At 36.4% G+C, this 21,892-nt stretch overlaps 1 protein-coding gene across 2 annotated transcripts in view; it reads right to left on the bottom strand.

The window, feature by feature from the left end:
- Window positions 1–21,892, bottom strand: part of AGBL4 (AGBL carboxypeptidase 4) — a gene marked incomplete at both ends in the record, with an annotated part of 1,409,253 nt that overhangs the window by 741,594 nt on the left and 645,767 nt on the right. For both annotated transcript variants that reach the window (XM_082661428.1, XM_082661429.1), the window contains one exon: window positions 11,711–11,805. In XM_082661428.1, the coding sequence (XP_082517554.1) occupies window positions 11,711–11,805 (95 nt within the window). The remainder of the gene's footprint in view (window positions 1–11,710; window positions 11,806–21,892) is intronic.

Genomic DNA, 21,892 nt, shown 5'->3' with positions numbered 1-21,892 from the left:
CTGATATGAGTATTACTACTCCAGCTTTCTTTTGATTTCCATTTGCATGGAATACCTATTTCCATCCCCTTACCTTCAGTCTGTATGTGTCCCTAGATATGAAGTGGGCATCTTGTAGACAGCACATACATGGCTGTTGTTTTTATATGCATTTAGCCAGTCTATGTCTTTTGGTTGGAGCATTTAATCCACTTACATTTAACGTAATTACCAATATGTATATTCTTATTGCCATTTTGTTAATTATTTTGGGTTTGTTTTTGTAGGTCTTTTTTCTTCCCTTCCTCTTTTGTTCTCTTCTCTTGTGATTTGATGACTACCTCTTTTTTTTTAATATTTATTTATTTGGCTGTGCTGGGTCTTAGTTGTGGCATGAAGGATCTTCCTTGTGGCACAAGGGATCTTTAGTTGTGGCATGCATACTCTTAGTTGTGGCATGTGGGATCTAGTTCCCTGACCAGGGATTGAACCCAGGCCCCCTGCATTGGGAGCATGGAGTCTTAGCCACTGGACCACCAGGGAAGTCCCTTGATGACTATCTTTACATTGTGTTTGGATTCCTTTGTCTTTGTGTGTATATCTCTTGTAGATTTTTGCTTTGTGGTTACTACAAGGCTTTGATATAGCAGTTTCTATATATGCAAGATTGTTTTAAGTTGCTGGTCTCTTAATTTCAAATGCATTTCCAATATCCGGCATTTGTACTCTCCTCTTCTCACGATTGCTGATTTTGATATCATGTTTGTGTGTGGATGATTTCCTACCTTTACTGTATGTTTGCCTTTACTGCTGAGCTTTCCCATTCAAATTTTCGTATTTCTAGTCATGGCCTTTTCTTTTCCACCTAGAGAATTTCCTTTAGCAATGTTGTAAAGCTGGTTTGGTAGTGCTGAATTTTCTTAGCTTTTGCTTGTCTGTAAAGCTTTTGATTTCTCTGTCAGACCTCAATGAGAGCCTTGCTGGGTAGAATATTCTTGGTTGTAGGTTTTCCCTTTTCATCACTTTAAATATTTTGTGTCACTCCCTTCTGGCCTGCAGAGTTTCTGCTGAAAAGTCAGCTGATAACCTTATGGGGGATTTCCTTGTATGTTATTTGTTGCTTTTCCCTTGTTACTTTTACTATTTCTCTTTGTCTTTAACTTTGGTCAATTTGATTAACATGTGTCTCAGCATGTTCCTCCTTCGGTTTATCCTGTATGGGACTCTTTGCGCTTCCTGAACTTGGATGACTGTTTCCTTTCCCATGTTAGGGAAGTTTTCAGCTATTATCTCTTCAAATATTTTCTCAGGCCATTTCTCTCTCTCTTCTCCTTCTGGGACCCCTCTAATGTGAACGTTGGTGCATTTAATGTTGCCCAGAAGTCTCTTAAATTGTCCTCATTTCTTTTCATACTTTTTTCTTTATTCTGTTCTGTGGCAGTGATTTCCACTGTTTTGTTTTCCAGCTCATTTATCTATTCTTCTGCCTCATTTATCCTGTTATTGATTCCTTCTACTGTATTTTTCATTTCAGTTATTATATTGTCCAACTCTGTTTGTTTGTTCTTTAAATCCTCTAGCTCTTCGTTAAATATTTCTTGTTCTTCTTGGTCTGTGCCTCCATTCTTTTTCTGAGATCTTGAGTCATCTTTACTATCGTTACTCTGAATTATTTTTCAGGTAGATTGCCTACCTCCATTTTACTTTGTTCTTCTGGGGTTTTATCTTGTTCCTTCATCTGGAACATGTTCCTCTGCTGTCTCATTTTGTCTAACTTTCTGTGTTTGCAGTACCACAGGCTACAAGATTGTAGTCCTTCTTACTTCTGGTGTCTGCCCCCTGGTGGGTGAGGCTGGTCCAAGAGACTTGTACAGCCTTCCTGGTGGGAGAGACTGATGCCTGCTCATTGGTGGGTGGAGTTGGTGTTGTCCCTCTGGTGGACAGGGCTGTGTCAAGGGGTGTGTTTAGAGGTGGCTATGGTCTCAGGAAGGCTTTAAGCAGCCTGTCTGCTGATGGGTGTGGCTGTGTTCCTGCCTTGTTGGTTATTTGGCCTGTGGCATCCCAGCACTGGAGCCTAAGGTCTGTTGGGTGGGGCCAAGTCTTGGCATCAAAATGGCGGCCTCCAGGACAGCTCACACCAGTGAATACTCCCCAGTACCTTTGGCACCAGTGTCATCCCCACAGTGAGCCACAGCCACCCTCCGCCTCCCCAGGAGACTCTCCAAGACCAGCAAGCAGGTCTGGCCCAGGCTCCCATGAAGTCATTGTTTACTCCCCTGGGTCCAGGTGTGCACGAGACCTTGTGTGCATCCTCCAAGAGTGGTATTTCTGCTTCCCCCAGTCCTATGGTGTTCCTGCAATCAAGCCGTGCTGGCCTTCAAAGCCAAATGCTTTGGGGGCTCCTCCTCCTGATGCCAGACTCAAGACTGGGGACAGGCATGTGACTCAAAACTCTCACCCTGGGATTTCCAGTGGTGGTCAAGTGGTTAAAACTACATGCTTCCAATGCAGGGGATGCAGGTTCAATCCCTGGTTGGGGAACTAAGATCCCACATGCCATGCAGTGTGGCCAAAAAAAATATTTTAAATAAAAAAAATAAAATAGAAAACAGAAAAACAACTCTCACTCCTGTAGGAGAACATTTGTGACATAATTATTTTCCAGTTTGTGGGTCACCCAACTGGTGGGTGTGGGATTTGATTGTATTGCACATGTGCCTCTCCTACCATCTTGCTGTGGCTTCTTCTTTGTCTTTGGAAGTAGAATATCTTTTATGGTGAGTTCCAGTCCTTTTCTGTCAATGGATGTTCAGCAGTTAGTTGTGATTTTGGTATATTTGTGAGAGGAGGTGAACTCAGGTCCTTCTATTCTGCCATCTTGTCCTCACCCCCTCCCCAGAGGTGGAATATAGACTCAAGTCCATGTTACTCTCACCCCACTACCCTACTTCTACTTCCACAGTTCCTTGGGTTACATGATCTATTCTAGACTAAATTTTTTAGAGTTTTTCCTTTTGTTACATCTCTGGCTTCAAAAGGCCCCTCCTCATGTTTTCTCCCACCCCTCTTTCAATCCCTTGGAAACCTTAGATCCTTGTGTACTTTTTTACATTCTTCAAACTATTCTTATGCTTTGGGAGCTTTTTTTGTGTGTGGGGGGGGATAGAGTTAAGTAGTATAGATTTACCTTTTTGTTTTGTGGTAATTATAGATTCTAATGGATTTGTGAAACTAGTGCAGAGAGATCTTGTATACCCTTCACTTCGTTTCCCTCAAATGCTGCATCTTTTGTAATTATAGTACAGCATCAAATCAGGAAATTTACATCGCTACAATGTGTGTGTATAGTTCTATACCATTTTATCACATGTAATCATCAACACAATCAAGATACAGAATTATGTTACCACAATAAAGATCTCCCAGATGCTACCCCTTTATGTTACACCCACCCCACCTCCTTCATCATCCTATTATAATATGAATACATAACATCATAATCTACTGGTGTTGACACTTACCAATTTGAGTGAAAAGTATAGAAACACTTCCTCCTTTTAAGTCCTTTTACCCCTCCACATATAATATAATTGTGTTCAGTATTTCCTCCACATACATTGAAAACATTGGAAAATGTTATAATTTTTGCTTTGACATCAAACATAATTTAGAGAACACAGAGAAAAAGGAAATTTTGTTGTATCTACCCATATTTTCACTTTCTGTTTCTTCCTTTTGGATAGTCCAAGAATCCTTCTTTATTATTTCTTTTCTGTTTCAAGAACTTCTTTTACCCATTCTTTTAGAGTAGGTTTACTGGTGACAAATATTCTTAGTTTTTCTTTCATCTAGAATGTCTTGATTTCCCCTTCATGCTTGAAAGACATTTTTGCTAGATATAGAATTCAGGGTTGACAATTCTTTTCTCTCAGCATTTGACAAACATTATGTCACTTCCCTCTGGCATATTTCCTCTTATTATTCGACACTTTCAAGATTCTTTCTTTGTGCTTAGTTTTCAGAATTTTGATTATATGTTTCTTGGCATAGATTTCCCTCAGTTTTTCCTGTTTAGGGTTCACTCAGTCTCTTGAATCTGTAGGTTTATGTATTTTTTTCAAATCTGAGAAGATTTCCTCCACTTAAAACACTTTTTCAGTCCCATTCTCTTCTCTTCTTTTGATTCTAATGACATGAATATTAGGTCTCTGAGGCTCTGTTCATTTTTCTTTGTCTATTTTTTTCTGTATCGTTCAGAATGGGTAACTTCTATTGTTCCATCCTCACATTCATTTATTCTGTCTCTGTTCCCCTGCACTCTGCTATTGATCTCATCCACAAGTAGGTGGTGGAAATCCATATTCCTCATGTGGTCTGACATCATAGGTGAAAGGGATTCATTACTGACCAGCTGGAATAACAGTCCAAGTTCTGTACTTTTCTCTGATATGAACTGGTTGGGGGTTTGGAGCAAAAATGGAAGCCTAGGCTCCCCACTCAACCTTTGTTGTTAGGGGAGAAGATGGGCCTACAGGTTTTTTCCACAGTGTTTGGCTAGAGTAGGCAATTATTGTCTCAAAGTTTCTGTCTTACTAGGCTGCCCTTTCCTGTCCTTTGCTTAGCCAGAACAGGCTTTTGGGAAGGCTTGGCTTTTCTCTGTGCCTGTGGGCATTTCCAGGTTGCTGCTTTCTTGAGCAACCATTCTGGCGTTTATGAGGCAACAATAAAACCCAAGGTTCTCACCACTATATCATTTGTCAGGTCCTGAGAAACCTTGCCATTCTTGCCTCATCTCTTCACCTTTCAGAGTCGTCTCTGTTTTTCCCATAAGTAATGTGTATGGTTTTTAGCTGTATTTAGTGAAAGAAATAGGGAGATATGCATCTATTCCATCTTGTCCCAGAACCAGATGTCCGTAATGTCTTGCCTTTTCTTTTTAATGGATATGTATTTATTTTTGGAAACTTGATTTTATGGCATTGCATTAATGCTAATAGACTTAAAATATAAAACTTAAATGAGAACAAAACAACTACAAGGACCATATTACATCTCCTAAATTAATCTTTTTTTTTCAATGTCAATTCTTAATGCTGTCCAGATTGCAGTAAACCTGATAGAGTGAAAGACCAATATGATAATAACATATTCATATTGAATATGAATATTGAATATGTGAAAGACCAATATGAATATAACATATTCTGAGAGCATGCATATCAGGAGCTTATAATCATTAACTCTGCAATCTCTCTCTTAGGAACTGATTTTAAAAAATAATTTAATAAATGTAAATCTATATAATAGTATCTACTTTAGAAAAACAATATATAGGCAGTCTAAATAGCCAGCAATAGGAATACGACACAGTAATTTGTGATACTGAAAATGGTAAAACATTCTCCAACTATGGTATAATGAACATTAGGATCAAACATGAGAAACTGCTTCGATATAATGTTAAATGAAAAGGACAGAATACAAATGGGTATATATATTTGATTGTTTCCATGGAAATAAACTAAAAAGGAAAATGTAATATTAAAAGTAATTTTTAGGTTTAGTGCAGGGATAATGGATTAATTCGTTTAACAAACATTTATTGAGTACCTACTATATGTCAGGCACAGTTCTAGATGCTAGGGATACAGAAGTGAATTTTTTAAAGTTTTTTTAATATTTATTTATTTATTTGGCTGTGCAGGGTCTTAGTTGTGGCATGTCAGATCTTTAGTTGCCAAGTGTGGGATCTTTAGTTGCGGCATACAGGCTCTTAGATGCAGTATATGGGATCTAGTTCCCTGACTAGGGATCAAATCCAGGCCCCCTGCATTGGGAGCATGGAATCTTAACCACTGGACCACCAGGGAAGGCCCAGAAGTGAATTTTTTAAATGACAAAAATTGCTATTCTCATGGTGTTTACTTTCTAATAGAGGGAGAGGTCACTAATAAAATAATGCATTATAATTTGTTAGGTGGAAATAAGTGCTACATAGAAAAATAAAGCAGGGAAAGAGGATAGGTATATGGGGGGTGGGCAAAGGGATGTAATTTAATTTTAAGTATATGACTTATTTGTTTTACAAATTATTAATTCATGAATTTATAATTTTTCAAAAATATTATTTTGTAACAATAAGAGTAAAGCACCATTATTTCAGGAAAAAAAATTAATTTCAAAATTTTAGACATTTTTTGACAAGAATAAGGCTAAAGATTATCATTATGTTAAGAATAGAGAATATAGATCTATTGCTTATTTGTACATAACTCTATCACTGCATTTAATTCAAAAGAATATTTTAACCGTTTGTTTACTTGCTGTCTATCTCATGGGCTTGTATCTCTTTCCTCCATTTTTGTAGCCACACTTTTGAAAGAACTGTCCATAATTATGGTCTCCATTTCTTCACACTTTCTCTATCCCCCAACTCACACAGTCTGGCTTGAACTCTCACCACATCACTAAAAGTACACTCACCAAAGCCTCTAACAACCTCCATGTCACTACAGACATTGAGCATTTAAAACCTTAATTATCTTTGACCCCTCAGTAGCAGTTGGCAGTGTTAGCTACTCCTTTTTGTCTCCTCGGTTTCATGACACCACAGTTTCTTGGTTTTTTTCCTACTCTCTGGCCGGTCCCTCTCATCTTCTTTTGTGCTTCTCATCCTCTTCTTGACCTTTAAATGGGGATTTCTCAGAGCCCTGTCCTAATCGTCTCTTTTCACTACATATGACCTCCCTGGGGGATCACATCTGTTCCCACTGTTCTGGTTATCATCTACAGGCTTATGACTTCTAAATATGCACCTCCATATTCATGTCTTGAGTTGCTTATCAATATACCCTATTGCCTACTTGACATCTCTGCTTAGGTATCTCCCAGGCACTTCTAGCTAAATGATTCCAAGGCTAAACTCATCATATCCCCTATCCAACCAAATCTGCCAAAATTGTCTCTTGTTCCATGGCCCCTATCTTCAGTAAATGGCACCACCGTCCCTTCCGTTGCCTATTCCAGAAAACTTGGGAGTCATGCAGGACACCACCCCACCCCCACTTTATTTTACCCGCCACAGCCTGTCAATCACAGACAAGTTTATTCAACCTCTGTTAACCCTCAAATCCATCCACTTGTTTTCATCACTACCGTTATCCTTCTAATCCATCATTGGCTTAAGGTATTGCAAAAAATCTCTAAACAACTGTCTTCCTCTCCAAGATATTCTCTATTCAGAAACAAGACTAATCTTTATAAAATGCCAATCATGTCCTGGCTCTTGGTTAATCCTTTCAATTTCTTTACATTGCCCTCAGAATCAAGTCCAACTCTTTATCTCGGTTTACAAGGCTCACATCAGTTTCACTCACACCTACCTCTCCAGACTTTCTCCTTAGAATTTCATACTCCAATCACATTGTCCTTTCTTTGTTCATCAAAGGTGTAATGATCTGTTTCAACTCTTGGCTGTCAAACACATTCTATCACTTCACACATACCTCCACCCACTATGATGTAACTTTTATTGATCTTGTACCTCTCAGCATAAATAACATTCCTAAGGAAGGTCTCTTATCCTTGAAGCAGTCTAAGTCTTAACTGCTATATAGCATGCTGAATAGTTTCCATGCATGCTGAATTATCCCATTTTAACAGTTATCACATTTATCAAAAGTTACGTATTTAATGTCTAGCCCTGTAGACTATGAGCTCTATGAGAACAGTAATCATATTTCTCTTGTTTTACTCCAATACCTTACATAATTCCTGGTCCATTGTAACTACTTAGCATTTATTGACAAGCTTAAGGAAGGAAGAAAAGAATAAAGGAAGGAAGGGAGGGAAGGAAGGAGAAAGGGAAGGAAAGAAGGAATAACACTCATTCAGTCAGTCTTGGGTGAGACAGAGGAAAATAAATTTATTGAATTAATAAGATCCTTGAGACTTTAAAAAGTATTTACACATCCATTTCACATTTATTTATCATAACAACTCTGTAAGAAAGTATTATTATGCACTTTTTACACTGAGGAAACTGAGGCTCGTAAAAGAGGTATCATGGCTCATCAAGTTATATCTTGCATTTGGAATCCCATTTCCTTAATTTTGTTCTTGTCCAATTTCCTCAAGATCTAGCTGAAATACCACCTGCCCCAGAAGCTTCTCCCTTTCTCCCCAAGTCCTAATAGTATTATTTTCTTCATCTCTAATCCACAGCACATTTTATATACCTCCCTAGTGGTCTTTAGTACAATGCTCCTTACATTGTGCCTATTTATGTTTCTGTTTCATTTAAACCCCTAAAAAATAAAATTTTAAAGATATAATCCAGGTCATATTCATATTTATCACCCCAGCACCTAGCACAAAGTTAGATGCTCCGTAACAATGTGTTACATGAAAGCTACATCTTAGATATAGTCCAATCTCCTCAATCTACTACAATGGACAAATCAATCAGAGAAGTTATTTCAGATCTACCAAAGGCCACACAGCTGCATGCTACACGCTGCTTCTTTGTGCCCCCTTCTCTACCCTTTCCATGCATGGAATATGGGAGGAACAGTAAAGGTAGAGTCCTGAGGTCTCTAGCTAATGCCACCACTTACTAGCTGTGTAAATATCCTAGGTTTAGTTTCTGCATAGGTGAGGATACAAATATCGGCTGTTTTGTAATGCTGGTTTCCAACAGTGTCTAGCACATAGAAATTTCAGCCTTTGACAATATTAAAAAATATTAATCAGTTATGGTTGAAAAAACTTCATGCTACAGAGTCCCAACAACCAACAATCCCTGTAAGTCTAATATGTAAACAGAATTAGAATGAACTAAAATAGGCAGAAAACTTCTGAATCTTTCAGTTTCTCCACTTTGCTGCTAGGTATGCTGATTTTATCTCCTCAAGGCAGAACAGACTTGAGTGATCATATATTTATTTGCATAATGGCTTTTTAGTTGCTTCTTTTGCTTATTTGCTTTCTACAACTAATTGATTACCAGACCCATGCTAAGTTCTGAAGGCATCTTTGCTTGGAATCAGTTACAGCCCTCTGTGACAGGTGAAGACGAATGTTTATTTCACCTTGAAAATGTGAAGAAAGTTTATTTTCCCAATTTGGTATATATTTCATCCAGGAAATTTAGGGCTTTTAATGTTTGTCATGAGGTAAGAATATTTCCAATGCCTATTTGTAATATTAAAATAGGTAAAGCCCCTAGACAAGAAAAGTATCCATTACTTCTCCTTTTATTATGGTGGTTGCCCTGGTATTGGGGAAACTAGAATTAGGAAGACACTAGAGAAGACAAGAGAGCTGTATGGCAATTGTCAGCCTCGAGTCGGGACACTGTTTAGAATCAATTGCGGAACTCCATAGGACCAGTAAAATCTAATAATCTGAGAGCTAAACAGTCACATCACTTCTTATGTTACCCTGGGTACATTTAGGATGATGATTACTGGAAGATAGGTTCTCAAACTGGGAATCAACAAAGGAATGGAAGAAAGTCCTAGGCAGAAAGCACCAAAGGTACAGAAACGATCTTCAGAAAAAAACAGTAGAAAGAAGGGTAACAATTATGGCCTGCAGAGATCAGTTAATAAAATTCTAAAATGAAAGTTCTCTTTGGGAACAGATCGTTTCTGTCACATTAATCCTGTATATGCCCAATATCTATAGTGCATAGCACATTAAGGTGCTCAGTAAAGTCCTATCAAGTAAATAAATATCCAAATGTCTTGCTTGAGGAAAAGGGAGTGTGAAGGAAGGTAAAAAGCTTTCCATCCAAAGTCAGGGGATGGTAAAGCAAAAGACAGGGGAGATTAGACATATCAACAACTTGATTTACTCTGGTACCTTGTGCCTTATTGGCTTCAACTACACCAAACTTGGTTCTGAAATTTTAAACTCTTTTTAGACGATTAGAGAAGTCCAGTGACTGGATAACAGAGGCTGCTGAGAGCCTGCCAACATTGGATAAGAACGCTAACTTATTTCTAAGGCATTATAATATAAATACAGGGACTCATTAATATTTCAAAAGCTTGTCAACAGCCCTGACAGAGGGGACCCAAATGGTAGTCCATGAGAAACAAAACAAAACAAAATGAAATAATTAAGGCAAAAGGATTTTCAAAAGCACACAAAAAGAGAAGACTCCAGAACTGAACACTTGAGGAAACCAAATGGTGATTATTGCTGTTATGTAAGATCCCAACACAGAGCCTGGTGAAAGAAGTACAATGTTATTTTAAGGCCCTTGTGAGCAGATCAACAGTGATATCCTTCGTTGACAAGGTTTGAAGCACCTATCTACACATATGCCTATTCACAGAAATAAGTGCTCTGTTATTATCCACTCAGGCCGAATTCAGAGACTCAAAGCAAAGGCCTACCCCTTGTTCAGATCCCAATGTCAAAAGGAAACTGAGGAACAGCAGCAGAGTTAACTTGATTTAGTAAAGTAAAAAACAGGCCCAGGAAGATATTTTTATCTTTTAATAAAGAGTTTTCATTATCATCATCAAACGCCTACACTTTTACAAACCTGAGTTTCTCAGCCCAGCATTTATAGAAAATTGCCAAGTATCTTTTCTACATAAAAGCACAATTCAATATTTATGAATTGCTAGCTTTCTATAAATATAGGTACTTGGAAATGATCTTCTCACTAGTCATTAATATTTGAACAGGTATCAAAGCTAGAATAATATTAACAATTCCTGGAATTTGTATAGTATTCTACATTATACTATCAATAATAGATGACATTTATTGAGCACTAAGCAAGTGCCAGGCACTTTACATGTAAATTCTCATCATGAATTCAGTTCAATTCAAAAGCATTCACTTAACATCTCCTGTGTGACAGATGAATAACTCTTGGTTTCTGTCTTTAAAGACTCTCATTTTGGTGCAATCAATGTTGAATGAATACATGAATGAATGGATGAAGAAATTAATTGGTTTGAATGTCAGTGTGGGATAATAACAATAACACAGGCTCCTCCCCTTACTATCTATGGTCATGAGAAAGTCCTTAACCTATCCTAGCCTCAATTTCGTCATCTGTAATATAGGGATATTTAAAATGTCCCTTGCAAAAATTTTGTGAGACTAGTAACAGCAAATATTAAACATCTGCCAAAGAGTGGGCTCTCTCAGTAAGTGACAGTAGTTATTATTAACATCATTATCATCATCATCATCATTACTATTATTAAGTAATCCTATACAACTGTCTTCATCCACACTATAGCAATGGGACAAATAGAACTTTAACATCCAAAAAACCCAAACAACATCTATACAAAACACCACAACAAACAAGCAAACCAAGGTATATCTTCTAAACTGTAGCTCCTGATGTCCTCCTAGGTTACTGTACAATATGTATGCCCAGGTTAGAAAAGAAAGGAACGGGATCAACTTAATTATGCTTCCAAATATATCATGATAAAAGGCAAACAGGACAGGGAGTTTATCAAATAACAGACTGTACCTTCCTGCATAATAGAATGTTAGTGACTCCAAACATGGGACCATGTTTTCTATTCCAACATTCTCAAAGAGCAGTAGCTACAGCCCAGATAATGGCCATCCAGAAACTCATCTAACTCTTCTTAGTGCCAGTGAGACTAAGCCCTAGCCATACAGCAGATAAACTTGAGCCCTGGGTCAAATTCCCCAGTCAGAAGGAGGTCCCATTCTGTGGGTCACTTACCATTTTGGTCTGCTGGTAGATTTCACCATAGGGGCCATCCCATCTCTATAAAGACTTTTAGTTTTGCTGAAGTTAACAATGTTGAAAATGACTCTCTGAAAAAGAAAGAGGGAAAAGTTTATCAGAAGACTATGCTATTCAAGTTGCAACTTCCTGATAATTAGGACTGGAAGTAATAAGCAGGGTTATAGGAAACCATATGGACTAACTACCAGCATAGTGAGGATAAATGGCGTTCACAGAAATTCAATATGTTTCTGCTAGCTTCTCTGCTAGCTTAACATAGTAGTTAAGAACACAGACTCTAGAACCTGGAAGCCTGAGTTTTAATCCCACTCTACCACTCTCAATGTGTGACTTTGCCAAGCTACTAAATCTTTCTGTGCCTCAGTTTCCTTATCTGAAAAATTGGGATAGTAATGGTACCTAGAATTACTGATGAGAATTAAATAATTTAATAAAAGTATAGTGTTTGGAACCATGCTTGGTGCATAGCGAAAGCTATATAAGTTTTAGTTATCATTATTAATTGTGCCCTCTCTCTAGGCTCACCTAGAATTTCCATGGAAATGAATAATATTATCATTATAGTAACAGTAGTGCGTTTGAAGTTCAACAAAACTAAAGATAACAACTTAGTGCAAAATTGAAACTAAAAAATTTGTAACTGCTCAGCACCCCTTTGATTAGAACTAAAGGATATATGTCTGCTTCCCCTTTGTTATCTTCTGCTAGGGGCCAGGAATACTGAGCTCAACCCTAATCTCAGTATCAGTTTATAGTAGCACAGACACTTGGGTGAGCTCCTTCCCTCTCTGGTTCTCACCTTTAAAATGGGGGAGTGGAAAGTTTTAGATGACTAAAACCCTTCCAGAAGGGTAGTATGTTAAAAAGAGATCAGGTCTTTGTTTTAATAAACAGCTTTGTCACAAGTGGGGAGGAGAGACTGGGAAAGGAAAGAGAACTGGGGCTAAAAGACATTAAATGACCACTGAAACAGTCCAAAGGAGAGAGGATGATGTTCAGGGCAAGGGCAGCCTGAATAGTCAGAGAAAATGAAAAGCTTGCAAGAGGTTAACCATAGGCTGGCTTTTCTATCCAGAGGCAGTGGAAGACAGAAGCATCAAAATTCATGCATTATTTCATTGAACAAATGTTTATTGTGTGAGGTATTAATGTCAAGTGCCAGAAATTTTATACACTTAAAATTTTTTAAATATTCTCTTATAATTATAATAAAAATATTAACATTTCCATTTTACAGATGTGGAAACTGAGGTTCAGAGATATTAACTAACTTGTCTTGAGCCATGCAATTAAAAGATGGAGAACTGATATTTGAACCCAAGGGATAAAAAAGTGAAGATATCCAAGATCTCTACCCTTGAGTTACTCACTAAAGTTCAAATGCCATAACTCTAACCAAGTCTATTTTCCAAAATAAGGGCAAAAATAAATATAGTGGCAATTTTTCAAGCCTTTAAAATTTCATTTTCCTTTAAAAACAGAAAATCAAAACCATTTCCTCTGGCCTCATATTTGGGACTACCATAAAATGCTTTGTTCTATGAAATAACTTCTTAGGAATAACTCATGTTTTCCTTTCTCCTCAGAGACCTAACCATTGACCCCATCTCCAGGCATTTCAGTTTCAGAACTCCTTTCAGTCATTAAATTAAGTCATCAAGAATGTCCAAGACTATTCCATTATTAATAACCTGGACCTGCCTGTTGTCAGTTCAATTACTTCTGCCAGGGTTTTGGCTACTGTCTGTTTTAAGAAAATCAATATCAAGGGGACAAATGGCCTTTGAACCTCACAGGGCCTAATCCCCCTTTTTTCTTCTGAGATTCCAGGTGTCAGATCCATCTCCAGTGAACCCGGAAGCCATGGTGCACTTTCAGGATCTAGACTAATGCTAAATGCAGGGGGAAATCTAATACAGAAATAATGTGTATATGTGAAGTTGGAATAAAGAAATTAAAAAGTGGAATATTTATTGATCATTCATATCCTAATACATGCCAGAAATTTTCTCAGGTGTTTAAAATATGCTATATTATTTAGCTTCTCTAGCCATAAACAGAAGTTGTTTATTTTAGCCCAATTTTAGACATGAGGAAATTGAATCTAATAAAGGCTAACTGGCTTACCCCCCACCCCCAGATCCCAGAACTATTAACTGGTAGAGCTAGGACTTAAATCTTAAGTGTCTGGACAATAAGTATGCCTTTTTTTTTTTCCCTTTGGTTGCACGTCTTGCAGGATCTTAGTTCTTAGTTTCCCAACCAGGGATCGAACCCAGACCCTGGCAGTGAAAGTGCAGAATCCTAACCACTGGACTGCCAGAGAATTCCTGAACAGTCTTTTATTATTCTCCACCTGTGCATTTTTAAAAATGGTTTCTAGCTTACTTAGTAAGGCAGCATGTGGTTGTGAGAATCAAAGGTATTTGGAAGTAAGCAGTGCAGGAAATCTTGGCTTTCCATATTTTCTAGCTATTTGTCAGTTATATACTCAAAATACATCAGATGAAACTGTAACCATGAGGTAATGGTAACAGCAACAACTATAAAAATAACAACTTCTGAGACTTTCTATGCACCAAATTCTAAGTTAAGCACTCATAGTTTCAGTGTTTTGTGTATTAGAATCACCTGGATAGCTCTTAAGTACTAGAGATGCCTGGACCTCACTCCAAGCTGATATCTGATGCATTATCTCACTTGTTTTGAGGATAATGAACTTTTTGAGACAGGGACTATTCATTACCTCTTATTTATGGATGAGACAAGTGGTATTGAGATTAAGTAAATTAAAATTACATAATAGTTAGTAGTAGAGCTAGAATTTGAACCAAGTCCACTGACTCAAGAGAATAAGATCATGGACTTTCCAGATAGATATATCTGAGACTGAAAGCCAGTTCCCCATTGGTTCTGTGAGCTTAGGCAAGATGATTATTCATTTTGATATTGATTTAAAAATCAATCTGGAATTCAGATGATAATACCATCCTAACAAAGTTTTTATAAAAATCTGTGAGATTACATAAGTAATCACCTGTCACATTGCATCTAGATAAGAATAGGTATTCACCATTTATTGAGATTTTCCCCCTTATCTTCAATGAAACTGGATCTTTTAGTTCTTTACAGCTTCCTTCCTTCCTTCCTTTCTGCCTGCCTGCCTTACTGCCTTCCTTCCATTATTTATTTTTCTCTCTTCTCTCTATTTAAAATTTTAACCCAGGCTTCTTGTTTCAGTAATATGATGCTCTATATTGAAACTTTGCAAATGGTGACCTGTAGCACAAGCTCTCAAGGTAGCCATGTGTGAGGCCTGGGGCTCTGCCCATCCTTAGTAAGGGGGTTGTGGTGCTGTGGAGGAGTTCAAGAGCTCCATTCCAGGTGTAGGCCAAGGAGTGGTCCAGTGTTGCTGAGGGTGTAATGAGAAGCCTGCATGCAGTCCCAGACAGTGGCCTTGATTCTCTATCTTCCCATATATCCAATACTTTTGTCCAGTCAGGAGTAAAATTTCTACTTAATGGTGTCCAAGCTAGTCGCAAGGACTATTCTAAATAGGCATGCACATTCTGCAAATTAGAGGGTCATCATTATTCTAAAATGTTTCATTATCTTAAATCATTGTAGTATTGAAAGTTTGGTTAGATTTTAACATCACTTGTTTTTCTTTTTCTTTTTTTTTTTTTAACATCTTTATTGGGGTATAATTGCTTTACAATGGTGTGTTAGTTTCTGCTTTATAACAAAGTGAATCAGTTATACATATACACATGTTCCCATATCTCTTCCCTCTTGCGTCTCCCTCCCTCCCACCCTCCCTATCCCACCCCTCCAGGCGGTCACAAAGCACCGAGCTGATCTCCCTGTGCTATGCGGCTGCTTCCCACTAGCTATCTATCTTACGTTTGGTAGTGTATATATGTCCATGCCTCTCTCTCGCTTTGTCACAGCTCACCCTTCCCCCTCCCCATATCCTCAAGTCCGTTCTCCAGTAGGTCTGTGTCTTTATTCCTGTCTTACCATCACTTGTTTTTCACAAGAAATTTCAACAGTACAATTATGAATGAAAAAAGAACTGTTACTTTAATATAATTTCATATGGTTTAAATATTTGAACAGTTTAAAAATTTTATCATTTTATTGTGTGAACAGTTTCTCATTAATGGCTGACTATTAAGACTTTGAATAGATCATCATTGAAAAGTCTTGATCAGGAATTGCATATATCCATTTCAGAAGTCAAAACCTCATATAAAAATGGAATGTGCATGGACAAAAACTCAAGTGTTTCAATTAAAAATTTGAAGATTAAAAAAATTTTAGCATTTGGTATCCTCTGTATATATTTTTTGTTTCATTCAAAAATTATGTGTTAATTTTTTTCACCAAGCTTCATATAGTCATCCTCCAAACATTCCCCAGGTACTCCAAAATTCTGCATAGATATCATCTTGCCTAAGTGTACACATATTATTTTCTCTATGTGCCTGGGTGTGAAAAATGTTAGAGAACACTGCTCTGGATAACCTTTCACAAACTCCTAGAAATTACAGAATATTTAAGAACATTATTTACATGAAGAACTCCTAATAAATAAAAAGAAATCCATAGATGCCAGAAAAATACAGGTGCAGAAGGAAGGTCACTGGTCTTAGTATCTAAGAAATTAGATTTCTAACATCTGTGCAAGGATAGCAAACGAGGCCTTGAATCTGCATGAGGCAGGATGTCTGACATGAGATGCCTTCACAAATTTAGGATCCTCAAAATGATATAATATTAGTGGAACTGTGGTATAGAAAGAAATCATTCACTAGCAATGGGGGATAACAAAGATGCATGCCTATCTATTCATAGATTTGAGAAAGAAAAAGTAATTTTCAAACATGGGCCAGAACATTTTGAGGTTTGGGTTGGAATTTACATTACCAGCTCAGTCTTAAGAACCCAGGTAAAGCATTTACAATAAATTTAGTTACAGGAAGATAACCCTGGGGCACCTGGTCAAAACAAGAAAAAAAAATCACTTTGAATGCACACATTTTCAGTCCGGGCACACAGAATTTCCATAATGAAGTCCTAAAGAGGTCAAACTTTCATATAAATTTATAAAACATACAAGAAAACAATACACACTAAAAGTGAGAATCAGCAGAAAAATAGATAACTGAATTAGACCACAAAGAACTTCAGGTCATAAAACTATATGGTGAACTATAAAGAAAGCATTTTTTTAAATGATTAAAAAAATGTTTCAAACACATGAAAACAGAACAAAGCACAATAAAAATTTTAAAACACCAGAAATAGTCTTGAAAAAATTAAAGAGACCCTTTAGAAATTACAAAAACTTAATTAAACTAAAAATTTCAGTAGACAGGTTAAGATGCAGAATGGATGAAATTTTCAAAATTCAACAGAGAGACTTATAAAGAGAGAAAATACAAAACGGGACAGAGGGGAAATAAATAAAAATATACATCTGATAAGAGTTCTAGAAAGAGAGACAAGAGAAATTGGGAGAGGCAAAATCTACACAAAGAAGGCTGAATATATTCCAGAATTGATGAAAGACATGTATATTCAGATTTAGGAATCAAAAGTCCATCCAAAGCAGGATTTTTAAAAAATCTAGATATAGACACATCATAGTGAAATTACAAAACACCAAAAGTGAAGAGCATGTTTTGATAGCAAATCAGAGAAAACAAAAACTACCTACAAAGACACAGAAGTTAGACTTATGCAGACTTAACACCAGCAACATGAGAGACCAGAAGATAATGGAATAACATTGCCCAAGAATGAAGGTATGATAAATTTTCAGACAAACAAAGCTTAAGATGTTTAGCAGTTTCAGACTCTCAGTGAAGGAGCTACTAAAAGATGAACTTCAGAGGACGAAAGAAATTGAACATAAAAGGTAAGAATGGCAAGAAACAACAATGAGCAGAGAAACAAGTAAATCTAAATAAGAACTGAATTAATAAAACTATTATTATAACAGTATTAAATTTTAGGAGTGTTAAAAAGTTTGCACCAAAACACTGGTCAATAAAACAGATGTGCTTGGGACAGTGGTGAAGAGGAGAGAGGCAAGATCAGACTTAAAGTATTCTAAGGTCTTTGTATGATTCCACAGGAGGATAGGGAAGCTAATAACTTAAAACATTGCTATAAAATAAGAATGTGGGAATTCAAGAGTAGTCAACACAATAATAGAAACAGGATTTATAAATTCCAAATGAGTAAAAAGAAGAGAATAAAGAAAGCATGATAAATATAATAGAAGATATGATAGGATAGGGGATAAAAAGCAAAGAAAAACATTACTTATTGAAAGCCCAAAATAAGATAGTGGAAATAATTCCAAATATCAATAATCGCAGATATTGGAAATTGACACTTCTCTTTGTTAAAAAACAGATTAGGAAAAAAATCTACACTTATAATCTTTCCCAGAGACATGCATAAAACACAATGGCACAAAAATTTTGAAAGTGAAGGGGTGGAAAAAGATATAACATGAAAATATTCACTAAAGGAAAGCTATTTGAGTTATGGCAGTATCAGAAAAAACAGACTGAGGTAAAAAAAAATGTAAGGTTAAGGATATAATCACCACATAAAACCAAATATTCTACAGGAAGATATAACAACTTTAAATATGTATGCACCTAATAAGAGCATTAAAATATATAAAACAAAAATTGACAATACCCCAAGTAAAAACTGATTAATCTACAATGATTAATCTCAGTAATTGAGAGTGGAGACAACCAAATATTCTGAAGGATGTAGAAAATTGTAATCTTCCAATTTGATAAGCTCCATTAAAAGATCACTTATTAAAACCTACAATGCTTTCCACATACACGATTAGATAACAAACTTTTATCAAGTAAAAGAAGGATAATTGTAAAAGATTAAGCATGTACATATGGTCACAAGACAAATCTCAACAAATAACAGAGAATTAATACTCTTCTACACACAACCGCTCACTATCGAGTCATAAAATCATATATCTTTTACAAAAAGTTGACAAAAAACTCTCAACATTTTGAAATTTTATATATATTCTTAATTTTTCATGTATCAAAGAAAAAATAATTATGAAGAGTAGAAAGTATGTGAAATTGGATGATTAATTCAGCACTACATATCAGAGCATGTGTCATAAAGTAAAAACATTAAAGAGAGAATTTAAATTTTAGCCTTATATGCATACACTAGAAAAGAATAAAGATTGAAAAGAAAGTGTGAAAAAGGAATGAAGGAAATGATAGGAAAGATCAATAAAACTAAAAGCTGGTTTTTTGAGAGGATAAACAAATTTGATAAACCATTAGACAGACTCATCAAGAAAAAAAGGGAGAAGACTCAAATCAATAGAATTAGAAATGAAAAAGGAGAAGCAACAACTGACACTGCAAAAATACAAAGGATCATGAGAGATTACTACACGCAACTATATGCCAATAAAATGGACAACCTAGAAGAAATGGACAAATTCTTAGAAAAGCACAAACTCCTGAGACTGAACCAGGAAGAAAGGGAAAATATAAACTGACCAATCACAAGCACTGAAATTGAGACTGTGATTAAAAATTTTCAAACAAAAGCCCAGGACCAGATGGCTTCACAGGCAAATTCTATCAAACATTTAGAGAAGTGCTAACACCTATCCTTCTCAAACTCTTCCAAAATATAGCAGAGGGAGGAAAACTCCCAAACTCATTCTATGAGGCCAACATCACCCTGATACCAAAACCAGACAAGGATGTCACAAAGAAAGAAAACTACAGGCCAATATCACTGATGAACATAGATGCAAAAATCCTCAATAAAATACTAGCAAACAGAATCCAACAGCACATTAAAAGGATCATACACCATGATCAAGTGGGGTTTATCCCAGGAATGCAAGGATTCCTCAACATACACAAATCAAACAATGTGATACACCATATTAACAAATTGAAGGAGAAAAAATATATGACCATCTCAGTAGATGCAGAAAAAGCTTTTGACAAGATTCAACACCCATTTATGATAAAAGCCGTCCAGAAAGTAGGCATAGAGGGAACTAACCTCAACATAATAAACGCCGTATGTGACAAACCAACAGCCAATATCATTCTCTATGGTGAAGAACTGAAACTGTTTCCCTGAGATCAGGAACAAGACAAGGTTGTCCACTCTCACCACTGTTATTCAACATAGTTTTGGAAGTTTTACCCACAGCAATGAGAGGAGAAAAAGAAATAAAAGGAATCCAAATCGGAAAAGAAGAAGTAAACTCTCACTGTTTGCAGATGACATGATACTATACATAGAGAATCCTAAAGATGCTACCAGAAAACTACTAGAGCTAATCAATGAATTTAGTAAAGTAGCAGGATACAAAATTAATGCACAGAAATCGCTTGCATTCCTATACATTAATCATGAAAAATCTGAAAGAGCAATTAAGGAAACACTCTCATTTACCATTGCAACAAAAAGAATAAAACAGCTAGTAGTAATCCTACCTAAGGAGACAAAAGAACTGTATGCAGAAAACTATAAGACATTGATGAAAGAAATTAAAGATGATACAAACACATGGAGAGATATACCATGTTCTTGGATTGGAAGAATCAACATTGTGAACATGACTATACTACCCAAAGCAATTTACAGATTCAATGCAATCCCTATCAAACTACCAATGGCATTTTTCATAGAACTAGAACAAAATATTTCAAAATTTGTATGGAAACACAAAAGACCCTGAATAGCCAAAGCAATCTTGAGAAAGAAAAACGGAGCTGGAGGAATCAGGCTCCCTGACTTCAGACTATACTACAAAGCTACAGTAATCAAGACAGTATGGTACTGGCACAGAAACAGAAATATAGAACAATGGAATAGGATAAAAAGCACAGAGATAAACCCACACACATATGGTTACCTTTCTTTTGATAAAGGAGACAAGAGTATACAATGGAGAAAAGACAGCCTCTTTAATAAGTGTTGCTGGGAAAACTAGACAGCTACATGTAAAAGAATAATATTAGAACACTGTATAACACCATACACAAAAATAAACTCAATATGGATTAAAGACCTCAATGTAAGGCCAGACACTATCAAACTCTTAGAGGAAAACACAGGTAGAACACTCTATGACATAAATCACAGCAAGATCCTTTTTGACTCACCACCTAGAGAAGTGGAAATAAAATAAAAAATAAACAAATGGAACCTTATGAAACTTAAAATCTTTTGCACAGCAAAAGAAACCATAAACAAGGTGAAAAGGCAACCCTCAGAACGGAAGAAAATATTTGCAAATGAAGCAACTGACAATGGATTAATCTCCAAAGTTTACAAGCAGCTCATGCAGCTCAATATCAAAAAAACAAACAATGCAATCCAAAAATGGATAGAAGACCTAAATAGACATTTCTCCAAAGAAGATATACAGATTGCCAACAAACACATGAAAGGATGCTCAACATCATTAATCATTAGAGAAATGCAAATCAAAACTACAATGAGGTATCACGTCACACCAGTGAGAATGCCCATCATCAGAAAATCTACAAACAATAAATGCTGGAGAGGGTGTGGAGAAAAGGGAACTCTCTTGCACTGTTGGTGGGAATGAAAATGGATACAGCCACTATGGAGAACAGTATGGAGGTTCCTTAAAATGCTAAAAATAGAACTACCATACAACCCAGCAATCTGACTACTGGGCATATGCCCTGAGAAAACCATAATTCAAAAAGAGTCATGTACCACAGTGTTCACTGAATCTCTATTTACAATAGCTAGGATATGGAAGCAACCTAAGTGTCCATCGACAGATGAATGGATAAAGAAGATGTGGCATATATATACAATGGAATATTACTCAGCCATAAAAAGAAACGAAATTGAGTTATTTGTAGTGAGGTGAATGGACCTAGAATCTGTCATACAGAGTGAAGTCAGTCAGAAAGAGAAAAACAAATACCGTATGCTAACACATATATATGGAATCTAAAAAAAAAAAAAAATTGTTCTGAAGAACCTAGAGGCAGGACAAGAATAAAGATGCAGAAGTAGAGAATGGACTTAAGGACATGGGGAGGGCGAAGTGTAAGCTGGTACGAAGTGAGAGAG

This window comes from Grampus griseus (genome assembly GCF_964374135.1).
Source record: "Grampus griseus genome assembly, chromosome: 1".
NCBI lineage: Eukaryota > Metazoa > Chordata > Mammalia > Artiodactyla > Delphinidae > Grampus > Grampus griseus.
The sequence above is the reverse complement of the archived record's forward strand: the minus strand, read 5'-3'. Positions and strand labels throughout refer to the sequence as shown.